This window comes from Carassius auratus, chromosome 9 (genome assembly GCF_003368295.1).
Source record: "Carassius auratus strain Wakin chromosome 9, ASM336829v1, whole genome shotgun sequence".
In the NCBI taxonomy this organism is placed as follows: Eukaryota; Metazoa; Chordata; class Actinopteri; order Cypriniformes; family Cyprinidae; genus Carassius; species Carassius auratus.
The window spans coordinates 34,201,710-34,223,800 of record NC_039251.1 but is presented as its reverse complement, the minus strand read 5'-3'; the positions used below and the strand labels follow the sequence as shown (position 1 = coordinate 34,223,800).

Here is a 22,091-nt window from a genome sequence, read left to right as displayed (position 1 = left end):
GCACCGCCACCAGCGCCTCAGCCGAAACGATCATACAGCTACAACAGAACCGCCACCAGTGCCTCAGGTGAAACGATCATACAGCTACGACAGCACCGCCATCAGCGCCTCAGGTGGAACGATCATACAGCTACAACAGCACCGCCAGCAGTGCCTCGGGTGAAACGATCATTCAGCTACAACAGCACCGCCATCAGCGCCTCAGGTGGAATGATCATACAGCTACAACAGCTCCACCAGCAGCGCCTCAGGTGAAATGATCATTCAGCTATAACAGCACCGTCAACAGCACCCCAGGAAGAACGATAATTCGGCTACAACAGCACCGCCAGCAGTGCCTCAGGTGAAATTATCATACAGCAACTACAGCTCTGCCAGCAGTTCCTCGGGTGAAACGATTATTCAGCTACAACAGCACCGCCACCAGCGCTTCAGGCGAAATGATCATACAGCTACAAAAGCACCGCCATCAGCACTTCAGCCGAAACGATCATACGGCTTCAACAGCACCGCCATCAGCGCCTCAGGTGAAACGATCTTACAGCTCCAGCAGCACCACCACCAGCGCCTCAGGCGAAACGATCGTTTAGCTACAACAGCACCGCCAGCAGTGCCTTAGGTGAAACGATCATACAGCTTCAACAGCAGCGCCTCACATAAAACGATCATTCCGCTACAGCAGCAACACCACCACAGCAGAGCCTCAGGTGAACGATCACACAGTTAACAACCGCTCCACCTAGACCTCAATATAACATTCTTGGGGGTTTGAATAGTCCGATTCTACTCATCTGCTCAGACGATGCAGTAGAAATTGGAAACATAAACAAGGGACGATTATGTTTGGCAGTTATGCAATTAATGCATAGGCCAACTTAATCTACTCAACTACTAATCTACTCTACTCTCATTCCTTCCTCAGATCCCGACATGCATTTAAACCTACTTGAGGGATCAACTATTCCTTCGAATAACCACTGGCTGTGATTGCCCAGCTTCTCTCTTTCCAACACATTCATATTTAAAGGCTTTCGAAAAACAGAAACCCACGTTAACCATCTAACGCCTGAACTAATCAGCCTCTGCATCCTCTCCGTACGAACAGGCTTACTGAGCTCACATATCTCAACTCTTCCCAACTTTGGGGGTCCTCATTGTCTGGCCTAAATATACGCTAGAGATGGTACCCCCACCCTGAGTCTCCCTGAGCCATCATTTCAAGATTCCCTGATCAACCTGACCATCATCCCATTCCCTCGACCCCTTCATCCTCTTTCTACTCTTCCCCAGTTGCATAGCTGGTTTGTGGTGTGGTCCTAGCTAGTGAAATATATTGCGTCAAAGCAACTGAACAACATTCATTAGGAAAACAGTGTGTCAATAATGCAAAATGACAGTTAAAGGCAGTTCAACATTGAATTCAGTGATGTCATCTCTGTTCAGTTTAAATGGTGCCTGTGCATTCATTTGCAATCAAGTCAAAGATATCGCTTTAGATGAAGTGACCCCAACTAAGCAAGCCAGAGGCAACAGCAGCAAGTAACCAAAACTGCATCGGTGACAGAATGGAGGAAAAAACCTTGGGAGAAACCAGGCTCAGTTGTGGGGCCAGTTCTCCTCTGACCAGACGAAACCAGCAGTTCAATTCCAGGCTGCAGCAAAGTCAGATTGTGCAGAAGAATCATCTGTTTCCTGTGGTCTTGTCCTGGTGGTCGCTGAGACAAGGTCTTTACAGGGGATCTGAATCTGGGGCTCTAGTTGTCCTGGTCTCTGCTGTCTTTCAGGACTTTAGAGGTCCTCTCTAGGTGCTGATCCACCATCTGGTCTGGATACGTACTGGATCCAGGTGACTGCAGTGACCCTCTGGTCTGGATACAGACTGGATCTGGTGGCTACGGTGACCTCGGAATAAGAGAGAAACAGACTAATATTAGCGTAGATGCCATTCCTCTAATGATGTAGCAAGTACATTGTGTGTTATGGGAAGTGTTTCCGGTTCCGGTTTACATAATGCAGCCTAAAAATCCTTTAACGTAGTTGCATATTAAAAGCATATTAGTATGTTCTGTGTAAGCCAGGTTAAAGAGATGGGTCTTTAATCTAGATTTAAACTGCAAGAGTATGTCTGCCTCCCGAACAATGTTAGGTAGGTTATTCCAGAGTTTAGGCGCCAAATAGGAAAAGGATCTGCCGCCCACAGTTGGTTTTGTTATTCTAGGTATTATCAAATTGCCTGAGTTTTGAGAACGCAGCAGATGTGGAGGATTATAATGTAACACGACCTCATTCAAATACTGAGGTGCTAAACCATTCAGGGCCTAATAGGTAATAAGCAATATTTTAAAATCTATACGATGTTTGATAGGGAGCCAGTGCAGTGTTGACAGGACCGGCCTAATATGGTCATACTTCCTGGTTCTAGTAAGAAATCTTGCTGCCGCATTTTGGACTAAATGGAGTTTGTTTATGACTGCAGTCTGGCGCCGATACAGGATGGCTGCCTCTGTGACGTGCTCTGCAGTTGTTTTTGTTAGTTTGTCCTGTCTTTAGTTCCTAAAATTCCTGCGATCAGTTTCACCAGGGACGAATTGCTGGACATTCGGCAACACACATCTCCCAATATAATCACCGGTTTTCGACTATTCTGATGTTTTGCTGGACATTCTTGTCAGCGGAGTGGCTACGCTGATCACACACTACAAGAGGACGCGCAGACGGGGAAAAAGAGCTTGCGCGCTCGTGAGACTCAGAAAACGCGGATTTCGAACGCCGTTGCCTAGCATCCATCTGGCAAATCTCCGCTCTCTACCCAACAAAATGGACGAACTGCTTCTGCTCTCTCGGACAAATAAGGATTTCTCACACTCTACTGCTCTGTGTTTCACGGAAACTTGGCTGAATGACGCCATACCGGACAGCACGCTCCATCTGCCGGACTTTCAGCTGTTTAGAGCGGACAGCGAAGCAGAATCAACGGGGAAATCGCGCAGTGGCGGGACATGCTTTTACATCAATGAACGGTGATGTACAGCTCTTTAACACAGATGTAACTTTGTTAAAGAAGATGTGCTGCTCAAATCTCGAAACACTCTTCATTAACTGTAAGCTGTTCTATTCGCCGCGGGACTTTCACTCGTTCATTTTGGTCAGTGTTTACATCCCTCCGCAAGCGCACGTGAGCTCAGCTTTACAGAAACTTGCTGATCAGATCACAGAGACAGAACAACAACATCCGGACTCCGTTTGAATCATTCTTGGGGACTTTAATAAATCCAATCTCTCCCGTGAACTGCCAAAATACAGACAGCATGTTACATGTCCCACAAGAGACCAGTAATATACTGGATCACTGTAACCCCACAATAAAGGATGCATATCACTGTGTTTCACGAGCAGCTTTGGGACGTTCTGATCACCTTCTGGTTCATCTTATACCGACCTACAGGCAGAAACTAAAATCAGCTAAACCTGTATTAAGGACTGTAAAAAGATGAACTAATGAAGCAGAGCAGGATTTACAATCTTGTTTTGACCTCACTAATTGGAGTGTTTTTGAAGCTGCTGCCACAGATCTGGATGAACTCACAGAGAGCGTAACATCATATATAAGTTTCTGTGAGGATATATGCATTCCTACCAGGACTCAACTAAATTACAACAATGACAAACCGTGGTTCACTGCAAAACTCAGACAGCTCCGTCATCTCAAAGAAGATGCTTACGTGAAGGGGGACAATGTCTTGTATAAACAGGCTAAATACACACTGGAAAAGGAGATCAAAGTGGCAAAGAGGAATTATTCTGGTAAAATAAGTAGACTCAGTATACTTCGAACGACTGCATCCCCTCTCTCCCCCACACCTGCAATACAGATCAGCGAGGATGCGGTGCGCCAGGTCTTCCGGAAGCAGAAAAGGAAAAAAGCACCAGGCCCAGATTGTGTTACACCAGCCTGTCTGAAATCCTGTGCTGACCAGCTGGCCCCATCTTCACAAAGATCTTCAACAGATCGCTGGAGCTGTGCGAAGACCCTTCATGTTTCAAAGGCTCCACCATCATCCCCATCCCAAAGAAATCCAAAATTACAGAACTAAATGACTACAAGCCTGTGGCTCTAACGTTGGTGGTCATGAAGTCATTTGAAAAACTGGTGCTATCCCACCTGAAGGACTTCACTGGTGCTGTGGACTGTGGAACTGTGGACGATGCAGTAAACATTGGACTGGATTATGTTCTTCAACACCTAGACAGACCCGGGAATTATGTGAGGATCCTGTTTGTGGACTTCAGCTCGGCCTTTAACACGATCATCCCAAACCTCCTCCTGCCCAAACTAACTCAGCTCTCCGTGCCCACCTCCGTCTATCAGTGGATCAACAGCTTCCTGACAGACAGGCAGCAGCTAAAGAGGCTGGGAATATACACATCTAGCACCGGTACAATCAGCACTTGAGCTCCCCAGGGCTGTGTTCTCTCCCCACTGCTCTTCTCCCTGTACACCATTGATTGCACATCTAAGGACTCCTCTGTCAAGCTCCTGAAGTTTGCAGACGCCACCACACTCATCGGCCTAATTCAGGACAGTGACGAGTCTGCTTACAGAGAGGAGGTTAAAGAGCTGGCTGTCTGGTGCAATCTCAACACCCTGGAGCTGAACACACTGAAAACAGTGGAGATGATCGTGGACTTCAGGAGAAACCCCCCTGCACTCCCCCCACTCACCATCATGAACAGCACTGTGACTGCAGTGGAGTCATTCAGGTTCCTGGGCACCACTATCTCTCAGGACCTGAAGTGGAACATTCATAGTGACTCCATTGTGAAAAAGGCCCAGCAGAGGTTGTACTTCCTTCGCCAGCTGCAGAAGTTTAACCTGCCACAGGAGCTGCTGAAACAGTTCTACTCCACCATCCTCTGCACTTCAGTTACTGGTTCGGTTCGGACCTCAGAAGACTACAGAGGGTAGTCCGGACTGCTGAGCGAATCATCGGTACAACCCTCTCATCTATTCAAGAACTGTACTTATGTCAGGGTTACTGCGGTAGAGGACCCAGATGCAGAATGAACAAGGGGGGTTTATTGACAAATTAGACAAAGCACAATAGGAGGGAGTGGTTTGAACAGTCCAGAGAGTAGGATAGGGCATACAACAGTGAAAGTCCAACAGGAAGGGATACTGGGGCAATGACTGGATAGCTGAGGGTGACCACTGGAACCAGCATAGGGAGGCAGCAGCTAGGACCACTGCTGGGAGTTGGCAAGACCAGACAGAATGTAGATGACCAGGCGAGAGACAAAGGAGCAGAGAATTGCAGCTTGAAGATCACTTGCCAGAACCGATACAGCTGCAAGGGTGAGGGAACCAGTGGTCAGGAAACCACAGACGGCCAGGTAGGGCTGGAGGGGGAGAACACAACAGACAGAGACAACACAAGACTGGACAAAACAACTAGCACACTAGACAACACAAACAATACAGGGAACAAGAAATTCCTTCCCAAAAAACAAGAAAAAGTAAACAAGTAAACAAATAAATAAATACCAAGAAACTAAGGGAAAACACAATAAATAAAAGGTTAGGCCCTTACAGGAAAATGCTGAGGGAAAAAACTAAACTAGACTAGAGATTTGAATCTAGCAAAAGACTAGAAGGATAACTCATGGGTAATAGGTGAAAATAAGCTTAAACTAAAAAGGAACTAAAATAGAAGACCTAGGGGGAAAAATAGCTCTTGGAGGAACTAGTAGCTGGACTCAACAGGAAAGTCCAAAAGGCAAAAAACTAGATTTGACAAGAAAAACTTGAAACTGCAAAACACACGTAGGCAAACATTCAGCCAAAAACGAACCGGCAGCTACAAGAGGAAAGAGAGCACAATAAGAAGCATACAGCGACATGAGGAACAGGTGACAACACTCTGACTAATGAGGACTAAACAAGGGGGCGTGACCCGGGAAAACAAGGAGGTGGGACAAGAGGAGCACGTGGCAGACACAAGAGACACAAAAATGTGCTCAGGCACAAAATAAACAAAGACACATTAGCCGCATTTCCACTGTCGGGCCAATGCGAGCCAGGGCTTAAAGCGGGCCGGGCGGGGCTCATAGCCCCGGGCCAGTAGCACGAGGCCAGAATAGCGCAGGGTTTCCTCAGTGGAGCTTGAAGCACCGCTGCGCGTCACTAAAACACGCCCTTTACACGCCTCTCAGAACAACGCCATGCAACCTCAAAATTTCACCATCAAAGAGAAGTTATCAGAAAACTAAGAAATAAGTCACTGGAACATGCTGTCATGATTCTGCCCTCGTGTCCTTGATTTTTCCCTAGTCTTGAGGCAGGATCATGACAGACCCATGTTTTGTGTACAAGCGCATGGCCTTGTCTTTGGGCCATGTGCTTGTGTTGTCTCGTTCCCTTGCCCCGCCCCCCTTGTTATCCTAGTCGTGTCGTGATCGCCCTATCTGTAACACCTGTCGTGTCTTGATTAGTTCCCCTATTTAGATCTCCTAGTGTGCGTTGTCTTTGGTCGGTTCATTGTGTACTACTTATGTGTTCTACTTCTGTGTTCATCACTTGTGGTTGTTCCACAATTGTGATTGTCATCCCTGAAGAAGTCTTTGTAATACCGTGAGTGTTTGTTTATAGTTAGTGTTAAGTGTCTTTATCTTGTCTGCCCAGTCTTGTTTGGTTATTTAGTCCTTACCCTAGTTATTGTTTTCCCCCTCGTGGGTTTTGTTTTCCCCTTTTTGTAATAAACCCTATGTTTGAGAATCCCTGTCTGCACTTGAGTTCCTCCTTACCAAAACCCTGACAGAATGAACCGACCAGAATGGAACTCAGCAGACAGGAGGCAATGCTGGATGCCCGTGCCAGCAGCGTCGAGAGCTGGCGTGCCCGTGCCAGCAGCGTCGAGAGCTGGCGTGCCCGTGCCAGCAGCGTCGAGAGCTGGCGTGCCCGTGCCAGCAGCGTCGAGAGCTGGCGTGCCCGTGCCAGCAGCGTCGAGAGCTGGCGTGCCCGAGCCAGCAGCGTCGAGAGCTGGCGTGCCCGAGCCAGCAGCGTCGAGAGCTGGCGTGCCCGAGCCAGCAGCGTCGAGAGCTGGCGTGCCCGAGCCAGCAGCGTCGAGAGCTGGCGTGCCCGAGCCAGCAGCGGTGGGCGTGCCCGAGCCAGCAGCGGTGAGCGTGCCCGAGCCAGCAGCGGTGAGCGTGCCCGAGCCAGCAGCGGTGGGCGTGCCCGAGCCAGCAGCGGTGGGCGTGCCCGAGCCAGCAGCGAGGAGCGCTGGCGTGCCCGAGCCGGCAAAGAAGAGAGCCGTATTCAAGCCTGCAGTCGTGAGAGCGGAGGAGAGAGCCGCGGCCGACTCTGCAGCAAAGACTCTTGTACAGTCTGTCTCATCTCGTAAGGAGATGCCAGTTATCCTAGCTGCTAAAGCCTTTTCTGAGTATCTGTCCCGTCTTGTCCAGATTCTAGAAGCCCCAGTCAGTCCTGTCTTGTCCCCAGACCCTGTCCCCAGAAGTCCCCCGTGTCCAGCCGTTGTCCCCCCGTGTCCAGCCGTTGTCCCCCCGAGCCCAGTAGATGTTGTCTCCCCGTGCCCAGCTGATGTTGTCATGTGTCCCGTTGATGTAGCCCCGTGTCCCGTGGATGATGCCCCGTGTCCTGTTGATGTAGTCATGTGTCCTGTTGATGTGGCCCCGTGTCCTGTTGTCCCCCCGTGTCCTGTTGTCCCCCCGTGTCCAGTAGATGTCGTCCCCCCGCGTCCAGTAGATGTCGTCCCCCCGCGTCCAGTAGATGTCGTCCCCCCGCGTCCAGTAGATGTCGTCCCCCCGCGTCCAGTAGATGTCGTCCCCCCGCGTCCAGTAGATGTCGTCTCCCCGCGTCCCGTAAGTCTTGCCCCGCGTCCCGTAAGTCTTGCCCCGCGTCCCTTGTCTGCTCCTGTCATGTCCCCTGTCAGTTGTCCCGAGACCCCTCCCCGCCCCTCACCACCCAGACCTGCCCGTACCCCCCGTCGTCAACCTTCATCCTGTCCAGACGTGTCCAACGGCTGGACACGTCTGGAAGCCGCTCCTTAAGGGAGGGGTTCTGTCATGATTCTGCCCTCGTGTCCTTGATTTTTCCCTAGTCTTGAGGCAGGATCATGACAGACCCATGTTTTGTGTACAAGCGCATGGCCTTGTCTTTGGGCCATGTGCTTGTGTTGTCTCGTTCCCTTGCCCCGCCCCCCTTGTTATCCTAGTCGTGTCGTGATCGCCCTATCTGTAACACCTGTCGTGTCTTGATTAGTTCCCCTATTTAGATCTCCTAGTGTGCGTTGTCTTTGGTCGGTTCATTGTGTACTACTTATGTGTTCTACTTCTGTGTTCATCACTTGTGGTTGTTCCACAATTGTGATTGTCATCCCTGAAGAAGTCTTTGTAATACCGTGAGTGTTTGTTTATAGTTAGTGTTAAGTGTCTTTATCTTGTCTGCCCAGTCTTGTTTGGTTATTTAGTCCTTACCCTAGTTATTGTTTTCCCCCTCGTGGGTTTTGTTTTCCCCTTTTTGTAATAAACCCTATGTTTGAGAATCCCTGTCTGCACTTGAGTTCCTCCTTACCAAAACCCTGACACATGCGCGATCACAAAACGAAGATGATAAAAGCGGCCGTTTGTTTGCATGCTTTGTTATATATTCAAATTCAAAAGCATCAATGTTTTAACTATAGAATAAGTGATGCATTGATCATATTGTTTTAATTTATCAGGACTCAAAATTATTCACACATAAATACACTTATTTATATTTTATATATTTATTTTTAACGCTCATGAAAATAGCCTGCTTATTCAGTCGAGTCTGTTTCTGTTTATTAATCACAGTAGCCGTCACATTTATAATAAATGATAATATCTCTATTTTTATCAAAGCTCCCGAACAAAAAAACATTATTAGGCTATATTCTTTTATGATAGGCAACGTGAGAAAAACTCTCGAGACGAGGCTTGTGACAGATAATATAAGTTACTTAATAAATACACGATTGTGATAGAGAATAAGAAGCTGACGTCTGATTTCTTCAAGGGGTCATATTTTACCATGTTTACTATGGTAACATGTTTAGCGTCCATACATTTTTCATCGCTTATAAATATTTCTGCCTTGTATGGTGATTAAAATCCACATTGGATCAAGTTATTTCAAACACTTGCTGCTGACTGAAAGAGAGTTTTGAGCTCGACTTATTTAAAAAAAGTGTTCAATGCTGATGTTAAAGCGGTTATCTTTCTGAAATGATCCTCAGCGCAGACTCTTTTATAAAAGCTCCCAAACAAAAATCATTATTATATTTTGATGATATGCAACGTGGAGCTAAACTCACGAAACGAGACGACAGATAAAATGTTACTTAATAAATACACAATTGTGATAGAGAATAAGAAGCTGACGTCTGATTTATCCAAGCGGTCATTTTTAACATGTTTACTATGGTAACGTTAATGTTTAGCGTGCATAGTCTTTTACATCGCTTATAAATATTTCTGCCTTGTTTAATGATTATAATCCACATCGGATCAAGTTATTTCAAACACTTGCTGCTTACTAAGAGTGAGTTTTAAGCTCAACTTATTTTAAAACGTCTTTAATGCTGGTGTTAAAGCTGTTATCTTTCTGAAATGATCCGCGCTGACGCTCTCCAGACACGGAGAATCTCCGCCTTTGTTCATAACTCCTCCTCTAGCCCCATGCTGGCCCGCTTTGGCCCAAGGATTTCGTCGGGCTGAAAAAACCAGGCCGCTGGCCCCGAGGAAGCCCCGGCGAGGCACGATCAAGCCCCGGAAGTGATAGTGGAAACGCGACTGGCCCTGGCACGCACTAGCACGCCCGGTCCTAGCTCGATAGTGGAAACACGGCTAATGAACAAAGACAGTACAAACAAGGCTGACAGGGCAGGATCCTGACAACTTATCCAGAGTGAGCAAAAGGGCTGTTAAAATCACTCTGTACCCCTCACATCCAGCACACTCCCTCTTTGAACTGTTGCCATCTGGTCGACACTACAGAGCACTGAGCACCAGAACGACCAGACACAGGAAAAGTTTCTTCCCTCAGGCAATCCATCTAATGAACAGCTGATAATAACTGTGGAACAAACTACACTATTTATATTATTTATATATATACATACACTTATTTATCTAACACACATACTTAGCGTACACTTAAATTTTTGGCACATAATTTACCTGTACATACCTAATGCTCATTGTAGTATACCTGCCATACATTGTCAATTTGTATATTTTCATTCCTTATCTACCTATTTGTATTTTTTTTATTCCATTTTGTGTTTTTTGTTCTGTCACTGTCATGTTGCACTGTGGAGCTTCTGTCACGAAAACAAATTACTTGTATGAGTGAACATACCTGGCAATAAAGCTCAGTCTGATTCTGATTTATTAAGCATGCAGAACAACCACCCAATAAAGCATTACAATAATCTAACCTTGAGGTCATAAATGCATGGATTAACATTTCTGCATTTGACATTGAGAGCATAGGCCGTAATTTAGATATATTTCTAAGATGAAAAAATGCTGTTTTACAAATGCTAGAAAAACGTGGCTTTCTCAGGAAAGATTGCTATCAAATAGCACACCTAGGTTCCTAACTGATGACAAATAATTGACAGTGCAGCCATCAAGTCTTAGACAGTGTTCTAGATTATTACATGCAGATTCTTTAGGTCCTATAATTAAAAACTCAGTTTTTTCAGAATTTAGCAGTAAGAAATACTCATCACCCAGTTTTTTATATAGACTATGCATTCCATTAGTTTTTCAAATTGGTGTGTTTCACCGGGCCGCAAAGAAATATAGAGCTGAGTATCATCAGCATAACAGTGAGAACACCATGTTTCCTGAGGATTTCTCCCAAGGGTAACATATAAAGCGTGAAGAGTAGCGGCCATAGTACTGAGCCTTGAGGTACTCCATACTGCACTTGTGATCAATATAAGACCTCTTCATTCACTGCTACGAATTGATGGAGGTCATATAAGTACGATTTAAACCATTCTAATGCATTTCCATTAATGCCAACAAAGTGTTCAGGTCTATGTAAAAGAATGTTGTGTTCAATTGTGTCAAATGCAAAGCACTAAGATCCAATAAAACTAATAGAGAGATACAACCACGATCAAATGATAAGAGCAGATCATTTGTAACTCTAAGAAGAGTAGTCTCAGTACTATTATACGGTCTAAATCCTGACTGGAAATCCTCACATATACCATTTTTCTCTAAGAAGGAATATAATTGTGAGGATACCACCTTTTCTAGTATCTTGGACAGAAAAGGGAGATTTGAGATTGTTCTATAATTAACTAGTTCTTTGGGGTCAAGTTGTGTTTTTTGAAGAAAGGCTTAATAACAGCCAGTTTGAAGGTTTTGGGGACATATCCTAATGACAATGAGGAATTAATAATAGTCAGAAGAAGATCTATGACTTCTGGAAGCACCTCTTTTAGGAGCTTAGATGGTATAGGGTCTAACATACATGTTGTTGGTTTAGATGATTTAACAAGTTTATACAATTCTTCCTCTCCTATAGTAGAGAATGAGTGGAACTGTTCCTCGAGGGGTCTATAGTGCACTGTCTGATCTGATGTGATACTGTAGCTGACGGCTGAATGGTTACAATTTTATCTCTAATAGTATCGATTTTAGAAGTAAAATAGTTCATAAAGTCATTACTGCTGTGATGTTGGAAAATGTCAACACTTGTTGAGGCTTTATTTTTCATTAATTTAATTTATCAAGTTGTTCCAAAGTTTTGGATATGCTAAGGAATTCGGATACACCAGGAAGATAACTTAAGTGATTTGAATGATCAAATAAAAACATATTAATGATATTAAAGCTATTAAATACATGTTGCAATAGGTCGATTTGACTAAAGGACATAACAGAGAGTTGAGCTGGGAATGGCTGCTAGGATTGAGACAGATACTGGTCAAATAAACAGCCAGGGCAAGTGTGTGACAGTGTTAACATAATGAGAGTGTGTGTGAGAGAGTATGTGACCTTTATTAGCATACTGTGTGGATGGCAGAGGGCACAAAGACCACCAGAATAATAGCCAGACTCTCAGGGGGAAGGGAAATGCGTGACACAATGCAGGGTCATAGGTCATTAAACATGCACAACTGATTAGTGAAGCATTTTAGATTTTGCGTTCAATGAACTACCGTGGACAGTTCATCATACTAATACAATTATCTAATGTTAGGAGTTCCACTTATTTTCATATGAAGCAGAGGACACATTCACATAAATACATGTGAATTATAATGACATGCGAGTTGCTTTGATTATATTTTGAATACAAAAAAAAAAAAAAGTTACTTTTAGGGTAAATCACACAAATGTATTTCGGCCCCGAATAAAAATACATAAATAACAATCAAAATTAAGCCTATATAAATGTTTTTATTAAAAATAAAACTAATATGAGTTAAATTCAGTACTAGCATATAGTATACATATATATATATATATATATATATATATATATATATATATATATATATATATATTACACACACAAAATATATATTTTTAGCAGTGAGAAATGGTGTTAAATAAATGAAATGCTTGTTTTAACAACAACAACTACATTTTATACAAATTAACATTAAAATATTTAATTTCCATAACTTAATCTTGATTTAGCACATCAGCAAAATAATAAAAACTATAACAGGCCACTCTCGGGACTTTTAAGCTTACCATGGCTTCATTAAATTGATTAAAAATACAGTAAAACAGTACTATTGTGAAATATTATTACAACTATTTTCTTTTGAACATTTCAAAAAGACATTATTATTGTTATATTTTTATATGTGTTATATATGTGTTCCTGTAGCTCAAGTAGAAGAGCATTGCATTAACAAGCGCAAGGTTGAGGGTTCGAATCCTGGGGATCACATGATAGGAGAAAATTGTTATCCTGAATGCAAAATGTCTGCTAAATGCATTGATTTAATTTATATTTGTATTATTATTATCAATTTTCTGGTTATTATTCCGTAGGGACAGTGAAATTCAAGAGAACATGATTTTATTTAAAATATTTAGTCTTCACTTTATGAATGATACATTCGATAGATTTAAGCTGTCCTTGCTTAAATAATTTATTTAACAAACATGCCCAAACCTTGGAAGGGTAGTCTGTATTGAAGGAGGCGTCCGAATCACATGGTCCTGGATGTCACAGAGACTCTGGGCGGACTCTTTTGACTTGGACTTCTTCACAAAATGTTACAGTATTAGTTCATGGTACAGTTTTTAAAGCAGAATTAGTTTTACTCCGAATCAAGCATATTTTGATGGAATAGAAATGCCGTGGATGTAATTTCCTCCACTAATCAATATGTCTCGCTGTTGGCATTTGATGAAAGTCTCTGCGTAGCAAAAAGCATCAAGCACCAGGATACAGAGCCAAACTCCCACACGACTGATCAGCCGTCATTAATATGAATGGAGAAGAGGATATGTTGCCCTCCCAATCTTTATCCATTCTCAGAGGCTTTCACTAATGTAAATCTGGGTTGTGTGTGGGCTCTGTTTGTCATTTACCTGGATGAGCTCAAACGCTTCAGATGAGAAGTCACACACACACCTGCTTACTCCCAATAACTGTTTCTATTACAACCTTCAGGTTTTCATCTCTTTATCTCAGAATTGTATATTTATGGGATAATATACAATCAGCCACTGCTTGGTGTCCTGATCATTCTGTTACTGTCCGTTTTTTGAATGATAATGAACTGAACATTACTGACTGTACAGTATCCTGCATATTACACAAATATTTACCAAATACACTACCAGTCAAAAGGTTGTGAATGGTAAGATTTTTAAAGAAGTCTCTTCTGCTCACCAAGCCTGTGTTTATTTGATCCAAAGTACAGCCCAAACTGTAACATTTTGAAATAGTTGTACTATTTAAAATAACTGCTTTCTATTTGAATATTTTAAAATGTAATTTATTCCTGTGATTTCAAAGCTGGATTTGTAGCATGATTACTTCAGTCACATGATCCTTCAGAAATTATTCTAATATTCTGATTTTGCAGCTCAGAAATCCGTATTATTATTATTATTATTATTATTATTATTATGTTTAAAAAGGCTGAGTAGAATTTTTTTTTTTTATGAATAGAACTCTTGTGTAATATTATAAATAATCTTTATATTATAAATAAAATACATAAATTAACATATTATTTATCATGTATTTAAATTTGAATCATCTACAATAAAAGGCTTTTTTTTACCAAGCAGTTGACATAAGCTTAAATCTATTTGTATTTTATTGTAGTTGACAAACAACTTTCAATAACATAAAAAAGTGTTTTTTTTTTTTTTTTTTTTTTTTTGTAGTAGTAGGTTCATACAGTCAAACCAAAAAATTATTCACACATATTTAATGTATAATTTTTATTCAGACAGATTTTATTTTATTTTTTACTAGCGGATGCAGGACACTATAGCTCATTTATGTAAGTGAGGATAACAAAATAAAGTGAACTGTGACATATTAAACCCAAAGATTCTTGATAAAGTGGACTACAAGTAAAATTCATAACCAAAAAAATATCCACAAACTTTGACCTGATCATATTTTGTGTAATGATTTTGTAAGTCATTACAAAAATAATATAATAATAATAATAATTTTGGGGTGGAGTATCACTTACAACAATTTTAATTCTTAAAATTGCTGCCTGAGTCTTCCTCCATCGAGACTCAGCGACACACATGCCGATGTCTCATCTGATGCCTCTTCTTCACCTGCGTTCAGTGGATCCTCTGATCCAGAGATTGATCTGCAGGCTGTGACCCACCAGAAGGACGCAGTCAGAGCTTAGGGAATGATTTCAAGCTTTTACACACCTAACAGTCATCTATCTATTCTAGTGCACATTAAAGCACAACAGAACTGTATAATGATCTATTCACAGACATCGCTGCCCCTCCAGCACCGAGGATACTCCTCCCTCATCTGCAGAAAGAAGACGCTCAGATCCTCCAGCGCTGTGTGCTTCCTCCTCTGTAGAGAACGGGAAGAAGATTGATCTGCTGGCTCAACTTCATCACTGGATCACGGAGGATGATGCTGTGCCAACAGCACTGCCAACCAGCATCAAGCAAGCACTATTCTGCACTACTAGTTAAACATCTAAACACACATACATGCTCTCATATAATGTCTTTCACTGCAGCCTCTTGATTGAAGACTTCTGTCACAGTTTACATGCTTCATGAGCTCTGTGTTGCAGTGTCTCACCGGCTCCTCTTTCCGAGACGATGTGTTTCCCAGCGGAAACTGTGATGTGAGGGATGCACAATGCTCAGGTACCAACACCACTGAACATATTAGATGACATAATGAAACAGTATGTTCTGGTTCTGGTGCTTCTGGTTATGTGCTTTGACGTCTCATCTTCAGTGCCCAAGCTGGAGGATCGACTGGACGATCCAGAAGAGTTTTCAGTGTCCAGCAGTGCAGGTACGGCTGGCTTCATCAAACATCTGCCCTCTGCTGGCCAAAAACACTCACCTGAACCAGCCTGAAAGAACATGGATGATTTGAAAAAGTTTAGCATTGAGTATTTACAGAATTATTTTCTTGTTTGATGTATGATCTTCAACAGAGAGCAGAAAGATCACACACAGCGTGAGAAAACAACAACAAAAGAAAAGGAAGAATAGAGCAGAGCCTGCAAGATTAGATAGATAGATAGATATATAGATAGATAGATAGATAGATAGATGAATTGCTGCTTTCTATACATTGAAAAATGTGTGCCGATATATTTACTTATACATCACCACATGTCATTTTATATTCAGTTATACCCTTTATATGCTAATATATTGATGTGCATGTGATAAGTTATGGTACTGCATGTGTAAAAATACATTGTACATATATTCATACAGTATATACACACACACACCCTTATATTTTATGATTCATATTTTAAAATATAGCTAGCTTACAATAGTATTTTAAAAGTGCATTTAATAGTTTGCTGCTGAAGTTTTTGTGAAGCATCATCTGAATGGCACGCACTCACATGAGATGAAGACTGTACTCACAGTTTTATATAAAACATGTTTTAATCGTGCGGGGCATCCTCCTCGACGCATATTTCTGCATGTTGAAATGACGTGACCTGCAGTGTTTCACAAACCGTCAAGGACAGTAATCATTGGCTCATTAGCTGCCGCATGTGTATGAAAGCTAGTAGCAAATGGTGCAAAAAGAGTGAAAATTACACTTTGAAAAACACTTATTATCATGCTTTTGCAGCAGAGAAAATGGGAGAATCAACACCTGTATGGTTAAAGAAGCAGAAAAAAAAACAGATGTAAACAGGGGTACAAGGAAAGGATTTGGTGAGAGATAAAATCCTGACTTTTTTTGTTACACAGGTAAAGGCATAGTCAGGGGTCTCCAACTTTACTCCTGGATAGCCTGCAGATTTCAGCCCAAACCACAACCGAACACATCTCAACCATTAATAATTAAAGTGTCCAAGGCTGATAATTACAGGCAGGTGTGTTGGAACTGTCTTCAGGAAAATAGCTTTCCAGGAGCAGCGCAGAACTACTGGAGAACTGCTGAAAGACCCTCTAATGCCAACAGGTGGCAACAAAGAGCATCCTAGAGATGTGGCATGTTAAAATACAACAAATTATGCAGATGTGTTGTCAAAGCGATTTGGGTCAAACAACATTTTTCAGTAGTAACTCATTGACTCCTTTATTTTTTTCTCTTCTGACACTCAATCTGACATTCAGTCTAATTTACAGTTACCGAAAAGACATGAAAAATTATCTTTGGGCAGTTCATGCACAGTAGGCATCTTGGTACAAAATTACAAGACGAAATAAATAAACTGCATTGTAAAATATTTACACAAAAAAAAAAAAAAGGCATGTGGCATCTCATGCATCTTCCAAAAATATCCAAACACTTTTTAAGGGGTGGCGTTGCAAACAAAAAGCCCAGAGATTTCCAGGAGTCAGTCTTTTCCCTCTAGTTACCAGAAACCTATGGATATGTAAAGACATTTTCCTGTCTCTCTCTAACAGTGGGATCACAGACTCGCAGAGGTGGACTTCCTCTGAAACCTTCACAACTAGAGATGCCTGATGGAAGCAAATTGTTCACAGAAAACACAGAGACAGTCTCATGAGTAGCTCTCGTTCTCATCCCATGTGGTCATCCATTGCTTCTTCTCCAGGGGATCTAACATGTCCTTTCCATCTTTCACGAGACGTGTCTCCTTACGAATCCTCACCGCGTGATATTTCGGAACGCTGTCCTCATACTTGGAGCGCTTGAAAAATCCACACTGACAGAGAAAGAACAGAAGCACGTTAAGCATCATTTCAAGATACAAATTAAACATCATTCTGCGTTCATGTGCTTTGGAGAACACGGAGACGGGACATGCTTGACAAAACAGGACATGAAGAAGCACATCCATCAAAACAAAACCGAGCTTGACATGGAAAGAGCGAAGCACACTGTGCAGCATGTGTCTCACAGGATGAGTTAGTGAGTTAGGCCACACGTCATGCAGAAACCACTCTGCTGCAGCGAGCGTGTTTTACCCTGGAGAGGAGAGCTAGGCCTCAGTGGACTGTTTGTCTGAGGGCTGAGCGTGAATCTCCGCTTTGTGAAAAGCGGCATCGTACTCGTCCTTCTGGGCCCGCTTGAAGAAACCACACTACAGAGGGGGCAAATTCAGGGGTCATTGCAAACATTTGTACTAAAGACTGGAATTCCACTAACACATCTTCACATGTCAAATATTAAAATATTAATCTGTACTCAAATGCTGCAGGATTATTTTGCTGCACCTGTCATTTTTTCTTAATTAGGTGGTGATTGTAAGTGTATTTATGAAGTGTGTTCTCCTCAAGTTCTAGCAGAGGAACCACAGGTGTAGAGAAACACATTACCTATCAACACTATCCTCTTGTGAAGTGTGCATAATTCTGTTGAATGTGCATTTGTAGTGTACTTCAAAACCTAAAAGTATATATATATATATATATATATATATATATATATATATATATATATATATATATATATATAAACTACTTGCACATAATATATAATTAATAAATTAAAATACCACTTAAGTAGGCTAGCACACTTTTATGACTGTTTCTTATCATACTTAAGTCAACTTTTAAAAATGGCACTTCATAATATTGTCACTTTAATGTCATAATGTCATTTTAAATCATATAATCATATAATACACAAAGTACACTTGTTTTGATGTGTTGACTTACTAAAGCACTTGATTATCATTTTAGCTGTTGTTTACCAGATATTACATTTAAAGTAATACTATTTATTTAAATACATGCAAGATTCAACTGCAATTTGAATTGACCATACATAATTGTTAGTTGATTTGGCAGTGCAATCTCAAATAAATTAGAATGATGTGAAAGTACATAAAAAACATACTTAAGTGGGTTTGAAAACAATAAAGAGTTCAACTAATTGCATTTAATATAAATGAATATAATACATTTTCATTTAAATGCAGTTAGCATGCACTATAGTTTGCGCTTTGCACAAGTATATTATTTTAAAGAATATTATTTCCTAAAAGTGTACATTTATAAATATAATTTTATTGAGTAAAAAATATATTCATCATGGTATTTTTCAGTTATTTATAAAAAGTTCGATTTTTTGGCTTGTTTACTGAAATGACATTCAGAGTAGTGCAAGTCTCCAAGTACTTTTTTAGGGATTTTAAAAGTGTAAATGAGGATAAATTAAGATAAAATACAGTGCTGTCAAATGATTAATCGCTTCCAAAATAAACCTTTTTGTTTACATTATATATGTGTATACTGTGTGTATTTATTATGTGTATAAATACAAACACATGCATGTATATATTTAAAAATATATATGTTTTGTTTATATATAAAATATATTTATATAAAATATAAGAATATAAATATATAAATGTATATACATGTTAATGTTTTCTAAATATATACTCTGTGTATACACAGAACACATGCATACATTATGTAATCATTTTTTTTTTTTTTTTTTTTTTTTTGGATGCGATTAACCGCACTAACAGAATATCAAAAGAGAAATTAGAATTGAAATATCCAAATAGAAGCTTTTAACCAGGAACTTTTTGTGGCTGATTTACTATCTGTATGCGGGTGTGAGTGTTTTATTACCTTCCATAGTAACAGAACTAGAAGAGCCAGCATCAGAACTCCAGCTAAAACAGCCACCAGAATGATCCACCAGGGAACGCCTCCGAACGGAGTCCCGGCCGTCTCCGGGAACACGGTCAGCCTCACCTGTCATCACATCTACAGTGAGTCCAGCTGTCTGGACAACCCACACCATATTTCATCTACATCTATTAGTGCGACAGATTTAACCGTGTTACCTGGGTCTCAGAATTTTTAAGGACAATGTTCTTGGCAGAAGCATCCAGACTTATGGAGGCTTTCACTATTATATCAAGGTAGCTGTAGGACACATAATCCTGTTTTAGAGAGGACACAAAACAGAATGCTTTAACAACCCAAGACATTCTTTCAAAGGAACACAGTAAGCACATGTTTGTATTGTCTTTACTTCAAGGAAAGTGGAGTTCCACAGCCGGGATTTGAGCATGATGAGCGCAGTGCTGTCCAAGCTTTGTAGGGGGCATTTGATCTCCACACATCTGGCATCTCCACTGCAAGACTACGAGGACAAAACGTTCATTACAAGCGTTGCTTTGGTGCTATAGCACCTGTAGAAATGAAACTTCACCACAGATAGAAATAATGTAGATTCCTTACCAGAATCTTGTGCTTGCGTTTGTCAGGGATGAGAGATGTTTTACTGCCTTCAGCTGGTTTCCGCTCCTCAAGCTCACGCTTTCTCCTGCTGGATGTTGACTCCTAAAAGTATGACAGATGTGGTCACTCTTTTTCCGATCTTACAAATGTTTTCCCGATCTACCAGTTTAAAACATCCGACAGCATTAGGGGGATTTGAGACCTGACTCTGAAGTCGGAGAGGGTTGATCTCTGTCTCAGGTGAACAGGTGACTGACTGCAGGTCCCTGGTGTTGATCTTCATCAGATACAGCAGCCATTTCCCCACAGAGCTTTCTTTAGGCCACTGGATGCTCAGGGATGCAGTTCCAAAAGACTTCAGAGGCCTTCCCAAATTAATCACCTGCAAAAAAAAATATATATATATAAATCAAATCTTAAGTTTAAAACAGAGCTTTTCGAGTGATAAGGTAGAGTCTTTAAAACATATTTAGCATTTACTCTGAATTCATATTCGACCAAGCTGCCGACTTCTTCCTCTGTCTTCATAGCACTCATGCCTCTGACTTCACCTCCGAAATAGACCTGAGACGGCTTGGCAGCCCTGATGAGCAGCGAGAAAACACAATGTGACTAGACAAAGCACAAGTAAGTGTTTCAAGAAATGCACTTTACTGTATATTGGATGTGCATTTAAAATCTTTAAACTATATATTAAAAACGCTACTTGCAGATGCATTATTGATGAAATAAAAGGCAATGTGTGTGTTTGAATATATGCATAAACACTTTTAATATTATGCACATTATAATGATATTAAATTAAAAGTACATTTTAAATTTACTGTTTTACTAAACTTTTGGTTTAAAGTAGGCTACTTGATTATAATTTTAACTTTATTGTGTTATGTAACAAGTTATTAAGTTGGCTTGAAAAAGCCAACTTACTGATCTACTATTTAATCTTATTATTATTATGTTGGCTTGGCAACAAGCCAACATACTGTTATGCTATTTAAACTTCTTCTTTTTCTTCTTTTTCTTATTATTATTTTTCTGACAGAAATTCTGAACGCTACTCCTCCTAGGGCTTTAAAGCCACAAGCCCCAAACTCGGCAGACACCTGCGGGATAGAGCGGTGCTGGTTGCTATATCTTTTCAGACTGATCAGACTTAAAGTTTTTTTTTTTTTAATTTTTAAATGTCAAAATACATTACCCATAGACTTACATTATCTGAGAAAAATTGCGCCCCTAGTTGCAATACCCGAGATTAAGGGAGGAGTCGGCCGGGTTTCGTTTCACTTTTAAACCGGTTAAAAATACCAAGTAAATAATACAATTTCCCTCAAACTGACAAGCTAAACCAACATATCTGATTATTACAGGGGTCAGGGCTCATTAATAATTGATTTCTGGGCAGAGAGCAGTCAGAAAGATGAGAGAAGAATCACTGCTGCTGTCTCCACGGAGCTCACAACGAGCGAATTCATTCTTATTTAAGACCTTTTAAAACGGCGATTGCACGCAATTCACACGTTAGAACACACCAAGAGCTAAAATCAGACGTTTCTGAACTGTTTAAAGTAATAGCATGATATATTCGCGGCAGCAACTGCCCGCGAGCTCGCGATGTATTTCTCTGAACACTTGAAGAGAATTTACAGCCTGTCACATTAAAACACTGCAGCCAAACGGCACAAAACAATTAGAAGAATATATTAGCCTATACACATGAAAATGAGTGTTTATATGTGATTGTGAGATTTTATCTGTCAGGCTGAACCTCACATCAATTATTATCCATCGTCACAACATGGTAAAGTCATTTATATATATTTTTTAAGAGCTTCTTAAAATAAATATTCCTGCGAATGCACACAATCCACCAATTAGAACACACTAAGAGAAAAATCCAGGGGTTTTTGAGCCGTGTATGTGTGCAAAATGCAAAATTTGACATCGCCAAGGGGAAAAAAAAGTCACATGACAGCCGCGTTTAGGGGAGAGATCAGACAAATAAATAGGCTACACATTTCATTCAGACTGACAAGCTAAACCAATATATGTTATTATTACCGGGTCAGATCTCATTTATAAATTATGTCTCTGGCCAAAGAACAGAGAGAAAGACGCACTGTAAAAAATTTCACGTAAAATCAACAGTAACTTACTGGCAACAAATAGCCAGCAAGCTTCAGTATTTTATTCCA

General features: G+C 41.0%; 1 protein-coding gene across 2 annotated transcripts in view; it reads right to left on the bottom strand.

The window, feature by feature from the left end:
• Window positions 1-16,780: 16,780 nt before the first annotated feature.
• The window catches only part of LOC113109124 (integrin alpha-6-like), a 30,272-nt gene continuing 24,961 nt past the window's right edge, over window positions 16,781-22,091 (bottom strand). The window contains exons 19-26 of one of the 2 annotated variants that reach the window (XM_026272690.1): window positions 20,380-20,482; window positions 20,102-20,281; window positions 19,900-20,001; window positions 19,691-19,801; window positions 19,500-19,598; window positions 19,282-19,407; window positions 17,665-17,780; window positions 17,256-17,402 (exon numbers count right to left, since the gene is read on the bottom strand). In XM_026272690.1, the coding sequence (XP_026128475.1) occupies window positions 17,679-17,780; window positions 19,282-19,407; window positions 19,500-19,598; window positions 19,691-19,801; window positions 19,900-20,001; window positions 20,102-20,281; window positions 20,380-20,482 (823 nt within the window). In that variant the 3' untranslated portion in view covers window positions 17,256-17,402; window positions 17,665-17,678. Of the gene's footprint in view, window positions 17,403-17,664; window positions 17,781-19,281; window positions 19,408-19,499; window positions 19,599-19,690; window positions 19,802-19,899; window positions 20,002-20,101; window positions 20,282-20,379; window positions 20,483-22,091 lie in introns of both variants that reach the window. The other variant, XM_026272689.1, reaches the window with a different exon arrangement.